Source organism: Macrotis lagotis, chromosome 1, assembly GCF_037893015.1.
Source record: "Macrotis lagotis isolate mMagLag1 chromosome 1, bilby.v1.9.chrom.fasta, whole genome shotgun sequence".
Lineage (NCBI taxonomy): Eukaryota > Metazoa > Chordata > Mammalia > Peramelemorphia > Peramelidae > Macrotis > Macrotis lagotis.
In genome coordinates, this window is record NC_133658.1 from 917,126,735 (window position 1) to 917,151,652 (window position 24,918).

Here is a 24,918-nt window from a genome sequence, read left to right on the forward strand (position 1 = left end):
CTTCATTTGGATGCCCACCCCCAGCTTGTAATGAAGAGAACATGGCCAATACTTTAGGATTTAAGGACCTTGCTGACCAGTCTGAGTCTCTAGAGTCAGTAAGTTTTGTGACCTTCCTCCAGTCTAGGGGACTTTGGGGGCAGTGACCCAGGCAAACTCTCTTTTCACCCGAGGCCAAGCTTCACCATCTCCTCCTCTGGAGGTAGATAGGCTCTCTGGGCTCTACTGTACAACCCCCAGCCCCTACAGCAGACTGACAGATCCTTCATGGGGAGCACAGAGATGATTCCTAATTAGTGGTCAGTGACTGGTCTGCCCCCATGCTGGTGGTCTGGCATTGCAAAGGGCACATTCTTCATGCCAGAGGTAAGGAGGGAGGATCCTTATTCTCAACAATTTTCAGTCCTTTTTTCCCCCTCTCCTTGGAGTGGGGGCGTCGGTCTGAAATAGTGGTTGATGAGGTAACACAGGGTCTGATCTCAGAAACAGAGTTTGAATGGGAAGGGGCCTCTTCCTCCTGGAGTTCTCTAACCTCTGGGGAAGATCACCTCAGAGTAGCATAGACACTGGGGTCCTCTGATCCAGAAGTGGAAGGTCCTTAACCCCAACCTTGGGACTATTGAGGTTCAGCTGGGCGTAGGTCACGTCCTGAGGGTCTTCCCCTGGGGGAGCCTGGTAGGAAGAGATCAAGGGATGGAGGGGGACAAAGGGCAGGTTGACTGAGGGGGGGCAAAGGACCTTGACCCCTCCCCAGCTGTGTGACATTGGGGGAGCTTCCCCTCTCTGTTCCCTCTAGGTGAGAGCTAGGGAAGGGAGGAGGGGTCTGGGGAGACTCACAACCAGGTCCTCTGCTCTGGCCTCCTCTATGTGTCTGTCCTCACCCACATCTTCATCTGGAGGCAAGAGGAGAAGGTATGAGGGACCAGGACCCTGGCCCTGCCCAGCCCAGGTCCCTCTGCCCCTGCCCTTCACACTCACACATGGTTTCCTCTAGAGGGGTCCCATCTGGGTCAGATCTGCGGAGCAAGAAGACACAGAATGTTAAGGGGGAGGTCTGGGAAGGTGGGCCGATGTGCTGGAGGAGGGGTTGGGAGGAATCAGGCTGTCTGGGGCCCTACCTCCTGGTGGCCTTGGCCTCTGCCTCTTGGCCCCCATTCCCTGTAAAGCAGAGTCAGCCTTTAGTGGGGTTCAGCTCCTCCCCATCAGACCCTCAGCCCAGGTGACCCCCAGCCCCAAGAACTCACTGAGTTTGGTCTTATGTTGCCGGTGCCGATGCCAGAGAAAGAGGAGGAAGAGCATGAGCAAGATGAAGAAGACTGGAATGCCAATCAAGATGCCTGCTTGGGGGAAGGAAAGACCTGGGGAAGACAAGAATGATGACCAGAGTAGGTAAAGAATGGACAGGAAACTGGACTTTGGGGACCCCTCAGTACAAGGGGTCACCTATGAGGAGGGGTCAATAAGAACTGAGGTGGGGGCAAGAAAGGTTTCTTTAGGGAGAGGCACCTAAGTTCAACCTTGGGGGGATGTTTGCATTGTAAGAAGAGGAGGAGGGAGAGCATGCTTGTCTGGGGGCACAACCTGGGCAAAGGCCCAGAGGGGAGAAAAGGAGAATAACAAGGGGCTGTAGGAGGAGTGGTGGGCAGTGAGGGGACCCTGGGTGGGATGGGCAGACCCTCATTGGACATCCTGTCCCTCCCCTGTCTCTCTCTGGTGGCTTTTCTCAAGTTACTCACCAAGCAGGGTGTGTCCAGATTTAGAAGTTGGAGAGATCTCTGAGGTGGAGGAAGGGACAGGGTGAGGGGCTGGGCTGGGGAGTCCAGAGAGACTGGAGGAGGGTCTACAGGAACCCCTTGCTGGTGGGGGATGCTAGGCAAGTCCCCCCTTCCCTTGACCTCATTTATCCATCTCAGCTGACCTGTCCACTTGGGAGACCTAATGTGTCCATATTTCCTATGACCCCACTCATGCCTCCTTCATGAGCTACTGGGGCAATGGATGGACCCCAGGAAAAGAAGAGAGGAGCTGGGGTGTGAGGAAGAGACTCTGTATCTTCAGGGCCCTTGTCCTGACTGTCCAGGGCTCTAAGGTTCTACACATCAGGGGAAATCAGTATTGGGCAGAGGAGGGAGGATGGGGGAGGGCATCACTGTGGTACTTCCAGCTTAGAGGAATTGGGGTGAGGGAACCAGAGAGGCCCCTCCTTCATTCCTGGGGAAGCCAGGGATGGGAAAAGTAGAGCCCCCCTCCCCTCATAGTGCCAGCTATGGCTGTATGGGTGAGGGATGGGAGACCATGGGGGCTTCTGGGGAAGGGGAGAGAAAGGACAGGGAAGGGTCTGCCCTGTTTATCTCTTCTCTCCCCACCTAAGTCTTCCTGAACAATCTTGTTTCTCCTTCCCCAACCCGGAAGGTCCCTTGCCCCTGGCCTTGCCATCCTGATGACTTGGTTTGTTTTGAGAAATGGGAGACTCAGCCCAAGGCAAGACAGGAGGTGGAGAGAAATAGGGGAGAGAGAGATCCCCCCACATCCTGTGCTGAGGGTCACTGATTACTCACTGGGTGAGGAGGATGTCATATTCTGGGGTTTTTCAGGGCTTTGAGTGAGGTGAGGCTCCTTTGTGGTGCCTGGAACTGGGAGAGAAGGGGGATGGTCTGGGTGGGTCCTCCCCCGGCTGAACCTCTGCTCTGCTCCTCTGGGCTCCCCCTCCAACCTCCTCAAGTTCCTTTCCTGGGACCTGGCAGATACATGGTCTGTCTGTGGGACCAACATCACCAGACAGGGGGTAGATGGTGTTTAGAGAGACCTCACTGTCTGAGGATGACCCACTTCCCAGACTCCCCACCCCTCCCTCTGAGCCTCAAACTCCCCCTGGGGTCTCCTTGGGGAGAGCCCTGAGCAGGAATTGTTGGATCCCGGGGACCAGTGAGGAGCTTAGGCAGGTAGAAGGACTGGGGAGGACTGGGGCTCTCTCACCTGTGACTCTGAGTACCAGGGGGTTACTGGGAGCTGACCACATGAAAGGATTGTCACTGTGATAACTGTAGCATTGATAAGTCTCTCCGTGGGCAGGGCTCACAGCCCAAACAGAGAAGTTGGTCTGAGCCCCCCTCTCATGGGGCTGGGCCCTTTGCCTCTCAATCTCTTTTCCATCCTTGTACAGAGTAAACATGCCATACCACTGCTCTGAGTGACACTGGAGGGTCACCTGCTGTCCGAAGGTCACCTGGGAGCTGGGCAAGGCGGAGAGAGTGGGGGGGGTCATGCAGTCCTGGGGGAGGAGGAGAGCCTGAAGTTAGAGCTATTAGCCCCCCACTCCTCTTTCAGGGAATGGGGCAGATCTGGCTGGGGAAGGCCTGGCCCAGGCCTAGACCCCTGCATGGGGTAGGGCTGAGATGGGGTGGAGGAGAAAATGGAAATGTAACAACTTTTTTGGGAGAGGGTTAGAGAGGATCTTGGTGGCTTTGGGGAAAAAAGGGAAGTGGGGAAGGGAGAAGGGAGAGAGAAAAAAAAGAAGGAAGGAAGGAAGGAAGAAAAGAGTGAAGGAGAGAGGCAAATGGAGGCCAGGGCAGGGAGAGAGGTTCCTCTCAGGTTTGGGGCTGGGATCCCCAACCTGTATCAGAGAATCTCTCTCCATAAGCTTTGGGGTGGGGCCCCTTCAGAATCCATCTGTACAACTTTGCCAAGTTATGTGCTCCCCAAAGAGAACCTGCTCTCCTTCTGGACCTTGGGTGAAGGTCTCTGGCACAGGGTGGGAAGGGGAATAGCAGCCTTGGGTGGGATTCCTGGTTCACTCTCATCCTCACCTCCTAATCTTGCACAGATACTCTGGGGATATACAGAGGAGACAACTTCTCCCCTCCCTGTGCTGAGGTCTGAACTGGGGGAGGGGGGACAGAGAAGCAGCAAATCCACCCTCCCCTCCCTGTTTTGGCTTTGGGATAGTCAAGATTGGGAGGGGAGGATGCCCCCCACCCTCCTTGTGCCCCTTCCCCAGGAACCCCCAGCTCTGTCTGATCTCTCTGGCTCCAAGGTGGTTCTGACTGAGGCAGCTGGTGGGGCAGAGGCCAGAGTCCTGGGCCTGGAGTAAGGAAGAGCTGAGTTCAAATCCAGCCTCAGACACTTCTCAGCTCTGTGATCCTGGGCAAGTTACTTTCTCTCTGTTTGCCTCAGTTTCCTCAACTCTAGTAAAATTGGGATCACAGTAGAACCCACCGGGCAGATTTGTTGTGCAGATCAAATGGGATAATAATGGAAAGTGCTTGGTACACAGAAGGCGATACATAAACTCTGATTTCCCCTCCCAGAGGCAGAACCAGAGCGGGGCCGGGACAGGTTGGGACACTGAGCCAGCCCTGTTTGGGGGGCCTGGGGCTGGGGGGAGCCCTCACCTGTCACCACCAGCTCCAGGGGGTTACTGCACTCTGATAAGACAGATGAATGTCTAGAACAACAGTAATATTTCCCAGCACGCTTTGCTTTCACCGATGGGATGAGAAACTCGACCTCTCCTCTGGCTGGTTTCTCCTTTATGATCTTTATTGTTCCAGACTCTTGCTCTTTCTCCAGCAGGTAGCTTTTAGCCCACTGTGATCCCCCACACCTGAGGGTCACACTACTCCCTAGGGGCACCAAAGGACCCTTGCTTGCACTGAGGTAGGGTCTGCCTGGAGGGAAATGAAAGCTGTCAGTTCCAGGGGATCCCTCTTCTCTGTGCCCCCCCCCATCCTGGGGCCCCTCACTTTAAAGTCCAGAACTTTCCCTCCTCCCTGGGGGTCGCTCTCTGATGTGGGCAGGGGGATTAAAGGGGGTGAGGACTCACCTGCTTGGGTCCTCATCCTCTGGCCCAGACACAGCCCTGTCAGAGAGGACCCTGATTACTCCCAGCCCCCCCATGTCCTCCCCACCTAACCCCTAGAGGAAAGAGACAGAGGCACCAGAGTCTGGGCTTGGGGGGGGTGAATGAAAGGGATTGGAAATCAGAAGACCTGGCCTGCTTCTCCCCCCTCCCTCCCTACCTTGCTGGGTGACCCCAGAATTGTGTCTCCCCTTCTCTACAGGAAAGCTTCTTCCTCAACACAATGGAGGTGAGGGTGTTGGACTTGTATAAAGGGCTTCTTAGTACTCACCGAGACATAGCAGGACAGAGAGGGTGGCGGTCATGGTGAACACAGAGGTCATGGGAGAGGACTAAGGCTGGCCAGGGCAGTCCGAGGCACTGGAGGTGACCAGGGCCAGCTCTGCCCTGAGTCTGTAGTCTCTGAGAAGGATCACTTCTCCTTCCTCTCTGGGGTTGTTTCTTCATAGATGTCTTCATCAGTGTGTCTGTGTGTGGGGGCAGGGAGAAGGTTGGAGAGTCTTCTCATGGACAAACCATGAAACAGTTCTTCCTGTATGGTTATAATTAAGATCCCACAGACCGGGAATGTTCACTAGAGAAGCCTCACAGCCCGCCCCCCCCCAACCACCCTCACTTTGGAGGTGTTGGTTTCACTGGGAGTTCATCAATCTGACCTCAGATCCTGCCCCTTGCCGCCCCCCAAGAATGCCTCTTTAAACTTCTCAATCCCTAACCTATCAGACAGGGATTCTTGTTAAGAGGTTAAATTCAGACCCCAGAACAAGGAGCTGCTGGGTGGGCTGCATTGGGAGCTGATGCCTTAGGGTTCGGGGGGGGGTCTCTTCTGATGATTTCTAAGTGACCTTGCCAGCTTCTTCCTGGGCTCAGGTCTGCCTAGGTCTCTGCTTTCTGTAGACTGAAAGACTCAGTCTCCCAGCTAGTATGCAGGCTGCCAGGTCAGATTCCCCAGGAGGGGGTCCCTAGCTCTCTTATTCCATTGCTTAGGAACTCCCACCCAGGATATTCCTATAAGTCACTGAGCCAGTTCCTGTCTCTTTGATATCAATTAATACAGTAACATCAGTTAGCATTCCATAAGCATTTGTTTAGGATTTTCAAAAGTATAGTTACTGAGAAGGAATAAAAAAATAAAACAAACAAAAACATTCCAGCCTCTGCCCCGACTGGCAGGTCTGCTCCCCCTTTTGCAACCCGTCTTGGTCCTTAGAGACAGGACTCAAACATAATGTGGTTCCTGGAAAAATGGTGAACCCTCTTTATTAGGGTGTGTCCTGGGTCCTCGCTGGACTGATTCTCACCCTCCATGGTCCTGAATCTTCCTGGGTCCTCTGTCCATCAATGCTGGTATGAAATCCCCAGGTCTAGGCCACTCCTTTAGCTGGGGGAGACCCTACTCCAGTCACAGACTTGGGGAGGTAGAGGGAAGGAGTGTGTGTGTGTGTGTGTGTGTGTGTGTGTGTGTGTGTGTGTACACATATGTTTATCTATTGTGTGACTGTGTGATCATGTCTGTGTCTGTGAATGTGTTTCTGTGAGAGTGTGTGGGAGCACATGTGTAGGAGTATGTGATATGTGAATGTATGAGGGTGTGCATGTGTGTGAGTGTGTGTCTATATGTGGAAGTATGTGTATATATACATATGTGTGTGTGTCTGTACCTACGCACTCAAACACAAGGAAAAGGATTTTAGAACTTTTCTAGGAAGGACACTTCCTAACTCATTGGGGGTTACAGCATCTGTCCCTTACCTTGTGGCATATTAATTCCTTGCCATTCAAGATCATGCCTCAAGGAGCAATGCCCTCCGCTGCATCAGAACTGGGCCATTCCCCCAGTCTCTTCCTGGGAATCCTCAGGAACTGAATACCACCTGAAAAGGAGTCAGTAATGACCTGCCTGAATAGACACCCCCTAAACCAACCAATGAGGAATGGCTTTTCTATGTCTATCCACAAGTGACCAGACCTGCTATACCTTGCCTGGGAGAAGGCTGGACAAGACGGGAGTCTCCTCTGGTCAAACCCCGGAATCTGAGGGGATGAGGTTGAACATACCTTAAAGTTACCAAATTAGCAAATGTTTGGCTTCTGGTCCTGAGTCTTTATGGCCACCATTGGGGTGTCTTATCATCTATGACCCTCTTACCATTATTATTCTGATAATCCACACACCTACTGAACAGGACAAAAGGACAAAGTGGTTTTGGGTGGGCACCAAGAAAATATCAGTCTGAGCACTTTGTGGTTGGTAGAGTTGATTCCTTCACCCCCTCAGATGTGTGGTGAAACTCATACCAGGAAGTCTATATCTCAGCAATGAGAATTTGGAGGGTAGGTATACTCATTTCTAACTTCTATTTCTTCATCCCATGACCCACAGTTTTTTTTTTTCCCCATCAGTACTTCCAGAAGGGCTAGGACCCTCAGGACTACCTTGTCACAGCACTAATCTTTTCCTCTTTCTGCCTATCCACAGGTGCAATTTTCAGACATACCTTACAACAGAGCCAGGAGGGTCTTTGGACACCGAGTTCCACTCCTCCATTTCTAGATGAAGAACCAGGGGCCCAGAGACAGGTGTGAGCTTACTTGAGTCCCAGAGCAAGTGTTGAGCAGAACCAGGAACCAAGACAGCTCCTGAGTCTCCTCTCAGGAGCTTCCCCTCCCCCTGCATGGACATTTCATCTGGACTCGTTTCTCACTCTCAGGCCCCAGTTTTTTCTTTGATCCTTTTCCGCCTTCACACATTAGCCCACTTCTTCCTCTTCTGCTGAGTAATACTGTGCTAGTTTATAGAAATCATCACTGTCTTAAGAGGCTGGTGTGGTCTGAGTGAAGTCCCTCCATGTTCAAAATCTGAATTGGGAGTGAATAAATTATGTTGGAGACAAGGACCAGTTTGGATGACCTTGCTTAGGCTTTGGGGCTGAGGGTCACATCAGGAAGGAGGGGGATATGTGTGGGCCTCTGTAGTTGAGATAGTTGGGGCTGTTCCCATTATCTACAAGTATTTATGAAGTGCCTCCTATGTGAGAAACTCTAAACTAAGTTAGGATGATATCAGAAAGGGAAAAATGGTCCCTGACCTCAAGGTGTTCAGGGTCTAAAGGGGTAGACACCAGGTAAACAGTTATGGACAAACAATTTATAGACAGGAGAAATTGGAGATGATCTCAGAGAGGATGACACCAGCATTAAGAGGACTGGGAAAGACTTCCTGCAGAAGCTGGGAATTCAGCTGGGACTTTAAGGATCTCAAGGAACAAGGGATCAAGGACATTGAGGTACAGATCCTCTCCTGGCACTGCTTGACCATGCCTTGCCCCTGCTCTGGTCTGGGTCAGCCATGGTCAAGTTAGGTCAGAACCTTGTCACTGATCAGTAAAACCATACTTTTCCTGAGTTCTAGTTTGTACCTGAGCCTGTACCAGGAGAGGATTTCTCCTTCAAGGCTTCTGTGTCTACTATGATCATCAGTCCTAAGGAAGGATGAGCTAAAAGTCTTGTGGGAAAGAACACCAACATTGTGTAGTGTTAGCCTTCAGGAGTTTGACTTTAATGAAACCACCATATGTTAGCCTCCAGTTTGTCCTTATAAAGAACAAATAGAATTAGACATTAATGCCTTACCTTCTAGAGTTTGGTCTTAGGAAAGAACAAATAGAATTAGGTTAACATGCATGTTTATTAGGTTAACTAGGTTTGTGATCAGTCATATGTGTAGGATCAGTTTAGGAATCAGATCCAAAGTGGGATTTGGAGATTCATGTGTGTGTGTGTATGTGTGTGTGTGTGTGTGTGTGTGTGTGTGTGTGTGTGTGTGTGTGTGTGTAATTCCATAATCAGAAGTGGGATCTTTTAAAACTGCTCTTGTCCATTAAGGGAGCAGTCCTCAACTCAAGGCGAGCTTCTTGTTAATATTTGTTAGGGACTAAGAGTTTTTTAGCAGTAGAAGGGCACTATAAGTAATTCCATTAGTCAGGAGCAATACCCCTTCCCCACTCAACCTTTGTGGCTTATCACTGAGGTTAAAAGACTCCCCACAAAGCATGAGAATTCTCCAGGATGTTGGCACTAACCAGTTGATACAATGGGGAGATTCATATTTGTTGCAAGGAACCAAAATTTTTATGTTTTTAGATGACATGGGGAATAACCCACACTGACCCTATAAGTGTCATTGACCCTAGAATTCCTGGGTTTAAATCTGTCCTCTCTCTGGGACACAATCCCCTTCACACATTCTCTGATCCTGCTGATGTGCTCTTGGCTGACCTTTATCTGCTCATCTCTTTGCTTTTCCCAAAAGGTCCCCCTCCCAGAATGTCCTTCCTCACCTTTTCCCTTAGAATTCCTAACATTTCCCCAAGTTCTGGCTATTTTCTCCTTTCTACACTCAGTTTTGTATAAGTGTCTATTATGTACAAGGCACCTTCCTTTCAACTTTATAATTATAGATCGGGAAAAATGCCCCCCCCCCCCAAGGAAATCATCAGACTTAAGCACTACCATTACCTGATGGCAACTAGGTGGTGCAGTGGATAGAGTACCAGGCCTGGAGTTAGGAAAACCTGAGTTCATATCTGAACTCAGTCATTTCTCACTATGTGACTTTGGGCAAGTCACTTAACATTGATTGTCTCCTATCCAAGACTATCTCTAGTCACTTTGATCTACAGCTGGTCAGTGGACCAAAGATGGCTCTGGGGGAGAAAGTGAGGATGGTGACTTAGCACAGTGCCTCATTCAAATTCAATTCATGTGCTTGTCATGACATCACATGGCATCACCTTCCTGATATCATGATCTTCAAGAACAAAGGACAGAGGCCCAAAATTGTGAGACAATGTCTGCCCAGTCCACAAATCCTGTCAGATCTGGATCCTGTCATCAAGAGTATTAGTCAAGGGCATTGTCCCATCCTAAAATGGATAAACATATCTGTATGTAAGACCTTTAAGCAAACTGAAAGCAATATGGAAGTGAACCTTCATTTAACTTTTTGTGTTTTCCTTTCCAGTATATGGACTTGCCTTTTAATGCCTCCTGGGGAATAGATTATCCTAATACTGACTGAATTGGTTGGTTCCCAGAATTGTGGGATGACAGTTTTTGGAAAGTTCTAACCATTTTTATCTGGCTCAGAATAAACAAGGGACAAATGCTCATACTTTTTAAATTCTTCATTGGCTGCATTTCTGACTCACCTGCACATTCTTTACAAGTTCCCATATACCTTCGCTTCCTAGAGGTTCACTCCAGCCACCTTTGGGACTAAGCAGCTGTAGTTTCTGCAGTGGCCACACCCTATAATCTCTTCTGGTAGATTAAATTGGTAGATTAAATTAGTATTATAGTATTATATAGCATTATAGTATTATTAGGATTATATAATATTCAGACTTCATTATAGTATTCAAATAGCTTATAGGTTCATAGAAGATAACCACATAATTATAAGTCTACCAAAGTATATCATATAACTGATAAAAAAATCTTAGCATTTCACCCATCAACAAGTTAATTTACAAGGGGCTACATAATACTAGATTGCCCAAATTTAATTTTCAGAGACCCTGACTGGTAGTTATCTCTTCCTTTGACTCTTGAAGCATCTTGAGGGCAGGATGAGTCTTCCTGTCTATTGTCTTTCTGAGTTGTGATATACAAAGGGGAAGATAGAACAAGATAAATTAACACTTATTTCTAGGACTTGAAATTACAGTCACAAATTAAAACAATAAATCACCCAATCCAGTTAACAAAAGATACAAATAGCTACATTTTTTCCCTATATAAGCCTGAGGATACTTAAAATCTCCATTACACTAGGCTGAATACAGTTGTCAATCAATATTTGGATAACAAAAAAACTTAGCTCACAGGTGAGAATATTTCACAAAGGTGTTCATCACAAATCTTCTAAATTATACACACTTTCAAATGTAAACCATAAACAGAACTCAATTTTTTCCCAAGCCCACGAGGGCCAGGAACAGCTCATCTACAGATTGTCCTGAGTATATTTATTTTCTAGTTTAAACCTGATTTAAGGAAAAACAAAGTCTTTGCAATTTTTTTGCAAGGCAAATGGGGTTAAGTGACTCGCCCAAGGTCACACAGCCAGGTAATTAGTAAGTGTCTGAGGTCATATTTGAACTCAGGTACTCCTGACTCCAGGGCTGGTGCTCTATCCACTGTACCACCTAGCCACCCCTGCAATTTCTAACTGAGGTCAAATGCTTTCAAAATTCCATAATAAGGAGACAGACTCAAATTCTAACTCAGTTATTGATTACTTAATTTTAAATTAGTTTTTTTTACAAAAACAATTAAATTCAAAACTCCAAATAAAAGGAATAAACTCAGTGTTAAGAATCAGGAAGCATTTCAGATTTGAATTGCATACGTACAGGAGTTTAGACACATAGACAGACACAGGCACAACTTTTTGAAGAAAAGATTACACTTTGATCTAATTATGTCATGAGACTTTAAAGAACTCTAGCCAGTTCACTTAAATCTCAAATCTAGAAACCTCTAGGATCTCTAGGCCAGTGAAGTGATGTGAAAAGACTTGCTGAATAACTACACAGAGATCTTTGATTGAAAAAGTACTTTTTAAATATACACACACATACATGCATATATTCATATGATTAATTCTGAATCATACCAATTACGACCACTCAAAAAAGTAATTTTAGAATCAATTTGACTTTCCTATGTATATTAAGATTCAAAGTAACCAATCAGTTGTTAAAATTCCTTAATAAAATCAAATGCACATTTTAGACAGAACAAATCCAGTTACTCAACTGCAGAGATCTTAGTTTATTAGCACAGGGCTTAATTAAAATGGAATCTGAATTTCTCAGTCCCAGTAGCTTTTATATAATATTCAGACTTCATTATAGTATTCAAATAGCTTATAGCTTATTCTTCACTTTCTATTTTCTTCTTTTTGAGGAGTATGGGGGTGTCTGTGTTCCACAAGAATGTGAAGGAAGATTGTTTACATTACAAAGACTGAGGTCTGCCTGTATTGCTTCCTATGAACAGGTATGTGAGTTAAGACAAAAGACTAAGTCTCACCTGATCAAAAAACTGAGTTTAGGTAAGGTCTACCCCTCCCATCCCTAGTTCTGAGTTAATCTAAGGTCTGCATCCTTCTTCTTTGTTCATGCTCAAGGAGGTAACTGTTCTTGCTCATTAGTGTAATGAGCATGGAGGCAAAAATTAGATTTGGGACCCCAAACAATGATTGTCCTGAAGGGGCAGGAACAAAGTCTTTTAAACTCCATATAAAACCTAACAATTCTGGGATTTCTCCACCCTCCCCCCTTGAAATAGGTGTGGCATTTAGTAAGGTGTCTTAATTAAAAAAAAACTTAATCTGGACTGTTTATGAGCCATTTATAGTAATTTGGGAACTTTCCTAGGATATGATATAAATTTTTTTGGATATTTTCTTGGAAGAACTCAAAAAAATAATGTGCACAAAAGACTTGATTTCAAGGTGATTTCTTGGTGTACTCTGTGAGGGAAATATCTCAGACATTCCAGTAAGAGTGGCATGAGTTTGGGGGGTGGAGCCAAGATGGCGACATGAAGGGATCCAGTCTTAGGAGCTCTCTGATAAAAACTCATAAGCTAAGGACTCTAACTAAACTTTCGAGAGACAGAACCCACAAAGGGACCCAGTGAGGCAGTTCTCTTACTCAAGGTAACCTGGAAAAGAGCAGAAAGGCTCTGCTCCCTGGGGTCAGAGGGGCGGCCTGCCAGAGGGGTGGCCCACCAGAGCGAAAGAACTTCAGCCTCCCGGAGGCAGCCCCAGGGAGCTGGGACGCACGGCTCACAGCAGCAGGGGAGTCTCCTGAGCTGCACCCCGGGGAGCACTAGGCACAAAGTGGGGGAACAGAGGGGGACCTCTGCCAGAGCGAGCAGGTGGAGCCCAGCCCTCGGGGCACACAGCCAGCAGCTTGGTCTTTCAGCAGCCCAGACCCGGAAACAGAAGCAGGCCCCCAGGGCATGAGCCCATTGAGCTGAGGGGGGGGGGAGTGAAGAGAGAGAGAGACTGCCCAGCTCTGTCCTCTGCCCCTGGAACAGGACTCTGGGGCTCTGACCACATTCAGATCCTGATCGCAGTCCAGGCCCCCCCATAGAACAGCAGGCACCCTCCCCCACCTCAGCCCTGTGGCAGAGGGGGGCACTTATGGTCATTCACAGACCAGGAGGGAGGACAGAGACACACACTGAGACCCTTGTGGGAGTCTCCCAAAAGCTCAGGAAGCACCCCAAAGCCAGGCTCAGGCTGGGAAAATGAGCACGCAAAGAAACAAGAGGAAGACCATTGAGAAATATTTTGCAAATGAGCCCAAGAAGGATCACAATACTCAGTCTGAAGATGAGGAAGCACAAGCTCCTGCATCTAAAGACTCCAAGAAAAACAGAAATTGGGCTCAGGCTATGACAGAGGGCAAAAAAGACTTTGAAAATCAAATGAGGGAGTTGGGAGAAAAACTGGGAAAAGAAAGGAGAGAGATGTAGGAAAAACATGAAAATGAAGTCAGCAGCTTAGTCAAGGAAATCCAAAAAATGCTGAAGAAAATAGCATGCTAAAAACCAGCTTAGGTCAAATGGATAAAACAGTTCAAAAAGTTATTGAGGAGAAGAATGCTTTAAAAAACAAAATTGGCCAGATGGCAAAAGAGATAAGAAAACTCTCTGAGGAGAACAAATCCTTCAGACAAAGAATAGAATTCAGGGAGATTGATGAATTTACCAGAAATGAGGAATCAATACTTCAAAACCAAAAAAATGAAAAATTAGAAGAAAATGTGAAATATCTCATTGAAAAAACAACTGATATGGAAAACAGACTTAGGAAAGATAATTTAAAAATTATTGGAATACCTGAAAGTCATGATCAGGAAAAGAGCCTTGACATCATTTTCAAAGAATTACTACAGGAAAATTGCCCTGATATTCTAGAAGCAGAGGGCAAAATAGAAATGGAGAGAATCCACCGATCCCCCCAAGAAAGAGATCCCAAAAAAGCAACCCCTAGGAATATTATAGCCAAGTTCCAGAACTCCCAAATCAAAGAGAAAATATTACAAGCATCCAGAAGGACACAGTTCAAATATCGTGGAGCTGCAGTCAGGATCACACAGGACTTAGCAGCAGCTACATTGGAAGCTCGTAGAGCTTGGAATACAATATACCTAAAGGAAAAAGAGCTTAGAATGCAGCCAAGAATGAACTACCCAGCAAGGCTGAATGTCCTCTTCCAGGGAAAAAGATGGACTTTCAATGAACCAGGGGAATTTCAAATGTTCCTTTTGGAATGGCCAGAGCTGAACAGAAGGTTTGATCTTCAGATACAGGACTCAGGTGAAACAGAGAGTGGAGGAGAAGGGGAAAATATGAGGGACTTAATGAGGATGAACTGCATGTATAGAAAAATGATACTGATAATATTCATATGAAGCTTCTCAGTTAATAGAGCAGGTAGAGGGAGCTTTTATAGTTGAAGCACAGGAGAAAGCTGAATTCGAAGATAAAATATGGTGTAAAAATGGAGTCAATAGGAAAAAGGAGAGGGGGAATAGTCCCAGACATTTCACATAATAAGATTTTTTTATTACAATGAGCTATTGCAATGATATGGAAGGGGGCAGGCAAGGGGGAATGAGGGAAACTTTGCTCTCATCAGAGATGGCTAGGAGAGGAGACAGCATATGTACTCAATGGGGGTATAGAGATCTGGAGTAAGAAGGGGGGGGAGCATGGGGAAGGGGTGGGGATGTGAATAAAGGAGGAGAGGATGGACCATGGCGGGAGAGTGGTCAGATATAACACATTTTCTTTTTTACTTCTTGCAAGGGGCTGGGATTGGAAGGCCTGTCCAGGACCATGGGGCCATGTGGATTCTGGGCCTATGGGGAGGTATGGGGGCTCAGGGCTTCTTGGCCCCAGGACCAGGGATCTGTCTGCTACGTCACTCAGCTACGCTACAGCAGAGTCAGAGTGAAAGGAGAGAGAAAATAGAGTACATGGTAGTGGAGAAATAAGAAAGGAGGGAGTTGTGATCAGCAATGGCAACGTTGGAAAAATATGGAAGCAACTTTTGTGATGGACTTATCATAAAGAATGTGATCCACCCATGACAGAGTTGTTGGTGTTGGAACAAAGACTCAAGCACATTTTTTGTTATGATTATTTGGGGGAGGGTGCAGGGCAAGTGGGGCTGTGTGGCCTGCCTGGGGCCACATAGCAGGGTGATCTTTGGGTGTCTGGGGCCGGATTTGGACCCAGGTGCTCCTGGCTCAAGGGCCAATGCTCTGTCTGCCACCCAACCACTCCTACTATTACTATTTTATTTTATTTTGGGTCTTTTTTTCCCTTGTTTTTGGTTTTTGCAGGACAGTGGGGATCAGGTGGATTGCATGTCATGTGGCTGGGTGATTATTGGGTGTACGAGGCTGGATATGGACTTGGGTGCTCGTGGCTCCAGGGCTGGTGCTTTGTCCATTGCGCCATCTGGCCATACCTACAATTATTACTATTATTTTTTTAATTTTAATTTTTTTCTCTCCCCTTTACTTTTTTCACCCAAGCAAGTCTATCTGTATTCATGGGGGGGAGGGGTATTTTGTTTACTTGTAAACAAGAATATTTTATTAATGTAAAAAAACATTTGTACAAAATGAGAATAAAAAATAAATTTAAAAAAAAAGAGTGGCATGAGTTTGAAGCCAAGAATGACTAAAAGGTCTCAGGGTAAGAAAGGCAGATCTAGCCCAAAGGAGAGACTAGAGGATAATTGAGTGCCAAGAAGGGAAGGATAGGGATTTGGGGTTCCCTCTCCAGGAATTTCCCTAAAATACTTAAAGCCCACCATGGGAAAGATTGCTGGCAGACTTGGGGAGCTGAGGAGCCTTGAGATTTGGTTGCTGGAGGACAGAACCCAGAAGCTGGAAGGAAGCTGATTAAATCCAGTCTGGTATATGAATTACTTTTAATGCTCGTGTGTGTGTGTGTGTTCATATGTTATCTATGCTGTCTTGGGTAAGTGGTCTGGGTTAAATATTTCTGGGTCTGGGGACTCAGTCTAAGTTTTAGACTGGGGGCTCTGGGAGTTGGGCTGAGGAGTTTTGGAAGGTGGGGGAAGAGAAAGTATGTCTGCAGCATTCCCCTTATGGAGATCAGCCCCTCTCTTGCTCAGCTGGAAGTAGCTGTGATGGTATCTGGAGTTAAAGAAAGGAAGGAGGAACACTTAAAGGGAAAAAGTTGTGATTAGCAAAGAGTTTAGGAAAAGAGAGAATTTTAAGGGAGATGATTAAGATTGAGAAGTTAGAGGAGGGGAAATTTCCTTATTCCTATGCCTGACTAGGAAAGATACCATGCTTTCTCCCTCAGTTGTAGGAAGGCCGTGGGGAGTTAGACAACTGATCCCATCCACCATCTTAGTAAGATTTGAACTCTAAACTGAGTTCAGCTGAGGAGTGCCCTGCCAGTGGAAGGGGTTGGGGTGGGTGAGACTTCAAGTGCTTAAGGCTTAGAGGGAAAGACATCCTATCACAGGTGTAGTATATGATTGGGAAAGGAAGAAAATATAAAAAATAGAAATCAGGGATGGGGAGACAAGTTTATTGGAAGTAAATCATGTCTGATGAATGCCTCTGCTCTTGTCATGTGGCTTAAGGTACTGATTCCGACTCCATTTTTAAGGTTGACCCCCTTCAGAACTAGTTTTGAGAATCAGTCTGAGGGTTTAAAAAGAGGGGTATTAGTGTTGTTACATTCTAACAAAATCTGTACAGAATGAAAGAAATTAAATAATCTAGATTGTTAATATTTTTTAAGGACCTTGAACTCTATTGAACTCTATTGGTATTGTGTTACTAAGAAGAAAAATATATAATTATGTTTTCAGGGATATTTACTCATTTCTTTTGGGAAAAATCTATAATTCATTTTAATGTTAATCCTAATGATAACAATTATATTTTTATATTGGATGGAGTTTTGGGAAGTTGAGTGCTGGATTCTCTGTATAACATTCATTAAAGTTTTTATCAAATTAAACTGTAAGTTTAATTGGATAGTTGACAGCAAACTAAATGAACTAAAGTGTCATCTAATGATTTAGTCCTTGGCTATCATATTAATTATGGCATAAATAAGAATTGCAATGGGGTTTTAAATGTCATATATATATGTATATATACATATGTATATATATATATATACATATGTATATATATATGTAATTGGATACTTGGGAGATCTGGGTATAACTGATATGGGGGTCCCTGATGGATGACTGAATAAATAGCAGTTGTGTGGTCCCACTATAAGGTAACTTAGTGATGAGTAAGTTGTTTTTATCAAATAAGTGATACTGTTTGGTAACTGCAGAGAGATATCTCTTGTGAACCTATAAGCTATTTGAATACTGAAATGTTAAAGCCTGGAATTAACATGCTATTACTATGAAGGTGTAATAAGGGAAAGATAAAAATTTATGACTTCTTCTGGGATACATTTATCAGTTCATGTACAATGGAATAATGGAAGATAATTTTCTAACACAAATTGTAAACTTAATGTCACCTGAAGTTCCAATGAAGCATGGCTAGTAGTTAAGCAAGTTTATGTATAGAAATTTTTCAGTTATATATGTATACTGGGACTATTTTGGATATAACATTTTCATATATATATATTCCAAAACTGTGGTTCCTTGCTTAGAAGTAAAGGCATATATATGTAAAATGAGAAAGATAAACATGAAAGATAATTTGAGATTTTTCTGTGGCAATACTTAGCTTAATTGTTATGTGAGAATTTAGAAGATGATAAACAATCTCCTAGCCAAAGGAGGTATTTATTTGGTGTAAAGTACAAGAGGCTAGAAGTAATGTTCCCTAGCCAGAGGGAACCTGATATACCATCTTTATATAGAGATAGAATAGACATGATTTCAGACAAAGGGATGAGGATCTGGAGATCAGAGGCCTTAAGCAAAAGGTAGGAGATGAGGCATGTAGGGCCAGCCATAGTTAAAGAATTTCTGGTTTAGCAAGGACCTAGGAATGACACTCAGAACTTTTAAGTAGGGGATTCATTAATTGGGACCCCATTAAGACTATATTTAGGGGGTGGCTAGGTGGCTCAGTGCATAGAGCACCGGCCCTGGAGTCAGGAGTCCCTGAGTTCAAATCCGGCCTCAGACACTTAATAATTACCTAGATGTATGGCCTTGGGCAAGCTACTTAACCCCCTTTGCCTTGCAAAAACCTAAAAAAATAAAATAAAAAAAGACTATATTTGGAATTTAGTGAATTGGACTCACTTGAAGTTGTAATTAGGTAAAACAACTATTTAGATAATGGAACTAAACATTTTTCTCTTTTTATGTCTGATAACTGGATGGTTAGCAAAAAGAAGAGTTTCTGGGTCAGTATTTTTGGAGCCAAGCAAGCCAATGTACTGAAGATTTCAGGTGAAAGGGATACAAAGATGAAGAGGCAGCTTTTTAGTGTGACCTGAGGTAGGACCTTTTTGACTTGATTCCTCCAGAATTGATATTTGAATAATGTCTCAGCTGGTAGAATAAATCTGGCTTAAGATGTTTGACTGCCCACGTGACCTCTGCCTGGACACTGACATTAAAAATCATATCTATAATGGAATTTTTCTTTGATGTCCTGGATCTTTATAGAAAGATGTTTTATTTCGATTTAAAAGCCAGACAGATTAGGTGTGTGAATCTGACACCTGCCTTCAGCTACATGTTTAGATAGGAATTGATTCTTTAATTTTTTTCTTAGAGGGAATTTTTAAGTAAAAAGAAGAATGGGAAATTTTTAGGATAATTATAGTTTCAAAGTCTAATTTAAGGACAGGAATGTGAGTCAATAAGTATAACAGAATAAGGAAAATCAAAGGTATATTTGGGAATATTTTGGGGAAAATACATTTTGATTAAGTATGTTTGAGTCATTCTTTTAATGAGAGCAAAAGTTTAAGATATGCATGTGCTATAAGCTTAAGTTAATGTGGAACCCAGATTTGAAATAAAATACTGTTTGCAAGTAAATGGGCTTAAATGACTTGCCTAATGCCCCACAGCTAGGTAAGTATTAAATGTCTTAGGACCGATTTGAACTCAGGTCCTCCTAACTCTAGGATCAGTGCTCAATCCATTGAGCCAACTAGCTACTCCTTATTTAAAATAATTTAAGATGTGTTCATATTTGGAGTAGATTTAAAATATTACATAAAAGTCCTAATAGCATAGTAATAATTTGGGAATTCTCAGGGAGAAGTCAAGCTCTTTGTTTCAGAATAAAAGATGGAAACAGTAAGTCCTTTTCTGAACTTAACTGTTTTTTAAAAAAATATTACTCAGAATATTAAATTAGTAATCTAAGTCTCTATTTGATAACATTTGAAAAAATAAGACTCATGGACAACTGAGTTCATTTCTAACACCAGTCTAAATGAAATGAAAATTCTAAAATGTGAATTATTTCTTTTATTACTTTAGGTTTTATATCTAATTGTTTAAAAGAACAATTTAAAATTAATAAGCAATAGCAGATTATCATGTAATTTAGGATGCATCATTTTTTTTTAATTTCAGGGTTTAGCTCCATGCTAGAGAATGTTAATAGTAGAGTGGCTTGGTTTCAGCTAGAAACTTGAAAAGATGTGCTTTCCCTTTATAAATTTAGCAAATTAGGTTTAAACTAGGAGAAAGGATTTGAAATAGAAATGTGTAAGACTCCTTTTGAAGGTGATCACACCTTGCTAGCAGCAAGATAATTTCCTAGTTCACCATGTGCTATCAGACCAGAGTTGTTTTGATTTAAGCCAAAATATAGTCCTAAGGGAAAAAAAGAACAGGGCTTCTTGCTATTTAGTAATTGAATTTAAGAAATTTATTCATCTATATGTTGCCTTTTAATTAGATAATTGATATACATACACAGACATACACACACACATATAGGCTGATCTGTGCAAGATATTTTGTAAAAAATGTATTAAATTAAATTAAGAAGTTTTCAAGTTTTTAGATTGAATAATTGTGATCATTGTATTTTGATGTTCCTTTAGTGTTTTAATATTAAGAAATATTGGTTCATAATTGTAAGAGTTAGGATTATTACTAAGGACAGAGTCCTTTAAATCAAACATTGGGAGATTAAAATTGACAACAAACAGAATGAATAAATTAAGAAAATGTAAGTGAAATAAATCTCATGTATTTTTCTTTATTGCTTTGGTTAGCAAGATAGTAGAGAAAACAATTACCTTTGTATAATGAGTTTGTTTGTCCTTCCCATAAACAAACCAATTCATTACCTGTAAAAGCTATGCAATATAAATCTTCACAGAATCATGAGGCAATTTTTTTTATCTAGGCAAAGGGCTTATTCAGATGGAACAATATGTGTTTCAGAATCCATTAGTGATCAACAAAATTGGTGTCTTCCAAGATATGACTTCCAAGCTCTAAGTGTTTCAGATTATCCCCCAAAGGAATTGAGTCTCAAAATTCTTTTATCCACTGTCAACACACAATCCTAATTATGCCAGCCCCCCCACCACAATTTGTAAGCTTATCATGCAAGTGGCTTGTCTGAAGAACTTGGAATTAAGGTGAAAGTAAGCCCAGGTCTTAACTAATAAGACCCAACCAAATACTAAATCAAAGTGGTAAACAAAAATTTCCTAACAGATGAGTATAATTATGATTGAATTGAGATTATCCCCAATATACCCTGTGAGACTCACAAGGTCAAAAAGGTGATGTTTGTGGTGACTATCATTAATACCATGCCTTATAAAACAAATTCCCCCAAAACACCAAAAGATCTCCAGGAAATGTTGTAAACTCTTCTGAGCAAAGATTTCTCAATTTTCCCAACTTCTTGAAGAGCATCCTAAAACTTGTCTTCATTGGCAATGGAAAAACTAGTTAGGATGTGAGGAAACCCCTTAGGATGCTTTGATTTCTGTTTGAATGCATAATGTTTTGGTTGTACTAATTCACTTCAGTTCATAGAAAAAGAAATTGAGGCCCATAGATATTAAATATCTTGTCCAAGGTCATTTGATCTCATATTCACAAAAAATTCAGTTACATACAGAAATTATCATTATTTTTGTTATTCCCCCATTTGGAGAATACCTTTCCACTTAACAAATAGACTGTCATAATTGTTATGCCAAACTACATATTAATCAAGCTATTTCAAATTTAGATAAATGCAAGTCAAAATATTTGGTTTAAATATTGATTGATTACAAGATTATAATAAATAACAATTTACCAGAAAAATCAGAGACATAAAGAAAGGACAATGGTCACTTATTTGTTTTAGATGTCTGCTCCAGGTGGAGTTGTATAGGTAGCCAGATGCCTCAAGCCAAAATTCTCATTCTGCCAGGTGAGGGACATTTTTTTCTGAAATGTCACATTCATGTAAAGCTGAGTAAGGAAGAAGTCCAGTCTCAGATCAGACTAAAAAACACTTCTTCAACTCTCTTACACCCAACAAACCTTTTTTTCACCTGTAAATTTCAACAAAACACCTCTTGGGTTTCTCTTCTTCTGGCTTCTATGGGTTATAGCCCACCAGTCTTTTCCTTTGATACCTGGGTTTCAGACTTAATAAAGGAAGCCAATTTCAGTTCCATGACATTTTTAATATCAATTTTCTATAATAAGACAGCAATTCACCTTTAAACTTCATAAAGTAAAGGATCAGAAATAATGTCATATTTTGATTATGATTATATATTTGTTTATGGTGTACCACAAAATTGTACTCATGTTTCACAGGTGATTTTACAACAACAGGTCTGAAATATATGACACATAGAAATAAAAAAATGTTCCATTAATATGCTTCAAAACATGTATATATAAAAGTACACAGATGTCTTGAATTAACAATGTAACAAATAATGTATTGCAGGAAAATCAGAGAAAGAATATTAAAAGAAAGAATAAATTTTTTAAAAGTATAACAACCCCAACTGATAGGTGTATATATAGTTGATAACATTATTCATAATATGTTTGATTATTACAGATTATCTACTACCATATTTTAAATGTAAAACTACTTTTACAAAATTATACTATAATCATACTAGAATCTTATATCACTACCGCTTTATCACTCCCTCCTTTTAGTCAAAGGCGCCTAATGCTTCCTGCACACCAAAAGAGAGAAAAAGGAAATTTTCACCTTTACATTTCTTCAGAGGATATGAGAGAAAGTTCTTTTAACCATTCCTCGTGTGACCATGGGGTATCTATCCCTTCCACTTCTTGTGATAACTACAGATGTCATAATCTTATTTGCCAAAGTAGTGTCAGGGACTTAATCTCAAACATGCTAATTCTAAAACATAGCAAGAACTCAATTTACAAACTTTAAATACTCTTAACAGTAACTCAACAGCTAATTATTTCATGAATAGTAACCCTAAAAAATAGAAAATATAGAAACATTTCTATTACAGCTATAAACAAATATCACATTAGTAGTAAATTAATTTACGGATTTGAAAATTCAGTAGGTCTTATACAAAGTACATAAAAACTTTTTGCAAAAGTCTTTTTCTGAGTCTTTTTTAAAACAGCAATAAACTTTTCTCATATTAATTATGAACTTGTAATGTGATGGACATCTCTCTCATTCAATCTTAAAACAACAGAAAAATTTGAAATTGGAATTTATCAAACCTAAATTAGTATAAAAATTTATTTTTAGGTAGGTAGCCTATTTAGGTAGGTAGGTATTATAAATTAATCCCACAAATTCTTCACAGGCAATAAATACCAATTATCACAGAACTTCTAAGTTCTACCTCCCTTAAACTCAATGATGTGTACAAAAAATGAAGGGTCTGTTGATTTAAGGCATGGAGAAATATACCTAATTAAATCATGCTTACAAACAACCTTAAATCAAATTCCTTTCAAACATTGGCTTTAAAAGGTGGTATTGCATAATTAATCCATTCACTGGCAAATAGATTAATTGAAATTACTAAAATCAGGTGACTAAAATTGTTAAATGCTCATCAGACTTCCTTATAGAAAAATTCTTTTTTTTTTTTGAAAGAAAACAAATTTATTTCAGGTCATATCTTTCTTTCTTGAGGAGCTGCAAACATTCATCAAGACAAATATATAGAATGCCAGAAGCAGTAAGCAAGTAAATGTTTTGCAGAATGGAAGTTATTACAATTCATGTTAACATTTCCATCCTGTTCATATGTACACATAAATGAATACCCTATAAAAGACCTGTGTTATAAAATGTTCTTATTCCCAAATGGATTTATTGGCTTGTCTTAATTAATATTTTAAAATAAAATGTAAACATACCAAGGGTAATTTTAAGAGTATTGTAATTTTATATCTGAGATTTTGAAATAAAAGATCAGGCAGAGGAAACAACTATTCTCTCGACTCAAATGCTTTAGGGAGCAATTGTTTATCTTTGCTATGTTTAGCAGCTCAAGGCTAAAGACCCCATGGTCAATAACAACCCCCTCAGCCAAGGATGTATAGCATCCATCACACATCTGTTTCTGCAACAGTATATGTTTTTAAAAGTTACAAATTTCTTTACAAATAAGCATAATAACATTACTAATTACACAACCAACTCTAATTAGAAATAATCTCAAAATATACCAGAGAAACTCCTTCATATTTTACTTAGTCTAGTCCTGAGGCTTTAAAAATGTCTTCTTAGCTTTAACTGGTTTTATGTTACCATTTTCATCTTCATCATACTGTGCTCGATCACTCTTTTTAGCAAACTTCTTTCCAATTGTGCCCACCCAACTTTCATACCTTCTGGCTATTTCCTCATCAGACACATCAGCCTCCATTCCTACATCTTCATCTTCTTCCTCTTTATGTTTGGCATTCATTTGGACCATTAATTTCTCAGTTTCTGGATTAAACCCTCTGAATGACATTCTTCCATACAAAAGATCTTCACAAAGCATAAAGCTTTGCTCCTCTATTATGAAACTCTTTTGCCTTAAGTTCAGGTAAATCCAGGTACCAGTGTTCTTCACTGATAATTTTCTTTTCTTCCTCTTCTAGTTGTCTTTTAGTTTCTGTATCCAACCCCCTCTGCATGAACTTCATCCGCATCAGGTTCTTTGACAGCTTGGGTTTAGACGTGGCTGCCATGGTGCCTCCACTTGCAACACACCGGAGTCCTCCCAGAAAAATTCTTGATAAAGATTTATGACTTGAAGATCCTAAACATCCTTTTTTCTTTATGATTACAAGATTTTCTTTGTACTCAACAATCTTATGAAATTCATGAGCCAAGTGTAAAAAACTATGGTTGCAATCAACTCCTTCGTTCATTTTGTTTGTTAATAACACAATTCTAAACTCCCAATTATTGAGTAATATTTCTTAATGTTAGAATATTTACAAAGATCATAACATCATGATTCAAATTATGTATCTTCCAACTAAAAAAAAAAACAAACCCTTCAAGTTAAACAATATATAAACAGAAAAATCAATCTAATAATTATCATCTCATTAAAAAGGTGATCATAATAGCTTTAATACATTTCTTAGTTTATATAGTCCTTTTACCTTTTCCTTCAGAATCAAATTTTGGATTTCTAGATTCTGGATTTCTAGGTTCTTACCATATACATATAAATTATAGATATTCTTCTTTCTATTATCAATTTTTTAAACAAAATAAAAACTTTTTTCTGCAGTTTATAACTGGGAAACAGTATTAGAATAAAAATTTCAGCTTCCATTCTTCATTCTAAAATCAACACTCAATTATTTTGTGAGAACTTACCAAACTAGAACTATTTAGAGATCAAAAGTTGAACACTGCAACCTGTGTTGTGAGATTTTATGGGCTCTGACCTAGCCCTCCCAAATCCCCAAAAAAGGTCCACTGACTTCTTCTTGGATTTCTGGGCCAGAAGAGATAAAAGAAGAGCTGCTGGGGGAGCAACACAGA

General features: G+C 41.7%; 2 protein-coding genes and 1 pseudogene across 2 annotated transcripts; all 3 read right to left on the bottom strand.

Moving 5' to 3' along the window:
- Window positions 1-549: 549 nt before the first annotated feature.
- On the bottom strand, window positions 550-3,265 carry LOC141509121 (leukocyte immunoglobulin-like receptor subfamily B member 4). Its single transcript, XM_074218389.1, has 8 exons — window positions 2,977-3,265; window positions 2,559-2,633; window positions 1,737-1,775; window positions 1,245-1,358; window positions 1,119-1,158; window positions 979-1,016; window positions 838-893; window positions 550-672 (listed from the first exon to the last, which is right to left on the bottom strand). The coding sequence occupies exons 1-8, from the start codon at window positions 3,263-3,265 to the stop codon at window positions 550-552; spliced, it is 774 nt and encodes a 257-aa protein (XP_074074490.1).
- Window positions 3,266-4,148: 883 nt separating this feature from the next.
- On the bottom strand, window positions 4,149-7,171 carry LOC141509984 (leukocyte immunoglobulin-like receptor subfamily A member 2). The gene is made up of 5 exons (XM_074219909.1): window positions 6,917-7,171; window positions 6,611-6,732; window positions 5,130-5,325; window positions 4,823-4,858; window positions 4,149-4,667 (listed from the first exon to the last, which is right to left on the bottom strand). Exons 3-5 carry the CDS (start codon window positions 5,179-5,181, stop codon window positions 4,237-4,239), a joined length of 519 nt encoding a protein of 172 aa, XP_074076010.1. The 5' UTR covers window positions 5,182-5,325; window positions 6,611-6,732; window positions 6,917-7,171; the 3' UTR covers window positions 4,149-4,236.
- A 14,804-nt stretch (window positions 7,172-21,975) lies between these two features.
- LOC141509980 (M-phase phosphoprotein 6 pseudogene) lies at window positions 21,976-24,570 on the bottom strand (annotated as a pseudogene).
- Between the last annotated feature and the right edge of the window lie 348 nt (window positions 24,571-24,918).

Coding starts and splice junctions, on each gene's coding strand:
- LOC141509984 (XM_074219909.1), bottom strand. CDS start 5,181: ATGACCTCTGTGTTCACCATGACCGCCACCCTCTCTGTCCTGCTATGT. Junction 4,859..5,129: donor CTCTGTCCTGCTATGTCTCG/GTGAGTACTAAG, acceptor CCTCTCTGACAG/GGCTGTGTCTGGGCCAGAGG. Junction 4,668..4,822: donor GAGGATGAGGACCCAAGCAG/GTGAGTCCTCAC, acceptor ATTTCCCTCCAG/GCAGACCCTACCTCAGTGCA.
- LOC141509121 (XM_074218389.1), bottom strand. CDS start 3,265: ATGACCCCCCCCACTCTCTCCGCCTTGCCCAGCTCCCAGGTGACCTTC. Junction 1,017..1,118: donor GAGGCCAAGGCCACCAGGAG/GTAGGGCCCCAG, acceptor CTTGCTCCGCAG/ATCTGACCCAGATGGGACCC. Junction 894..978: donor CCCTCTAGAGGAAACCATGT/GTGAGTGTGAAG, acceptor TCTTGCCTCCAG/ATGAAGATGTGGGTGAGGAC.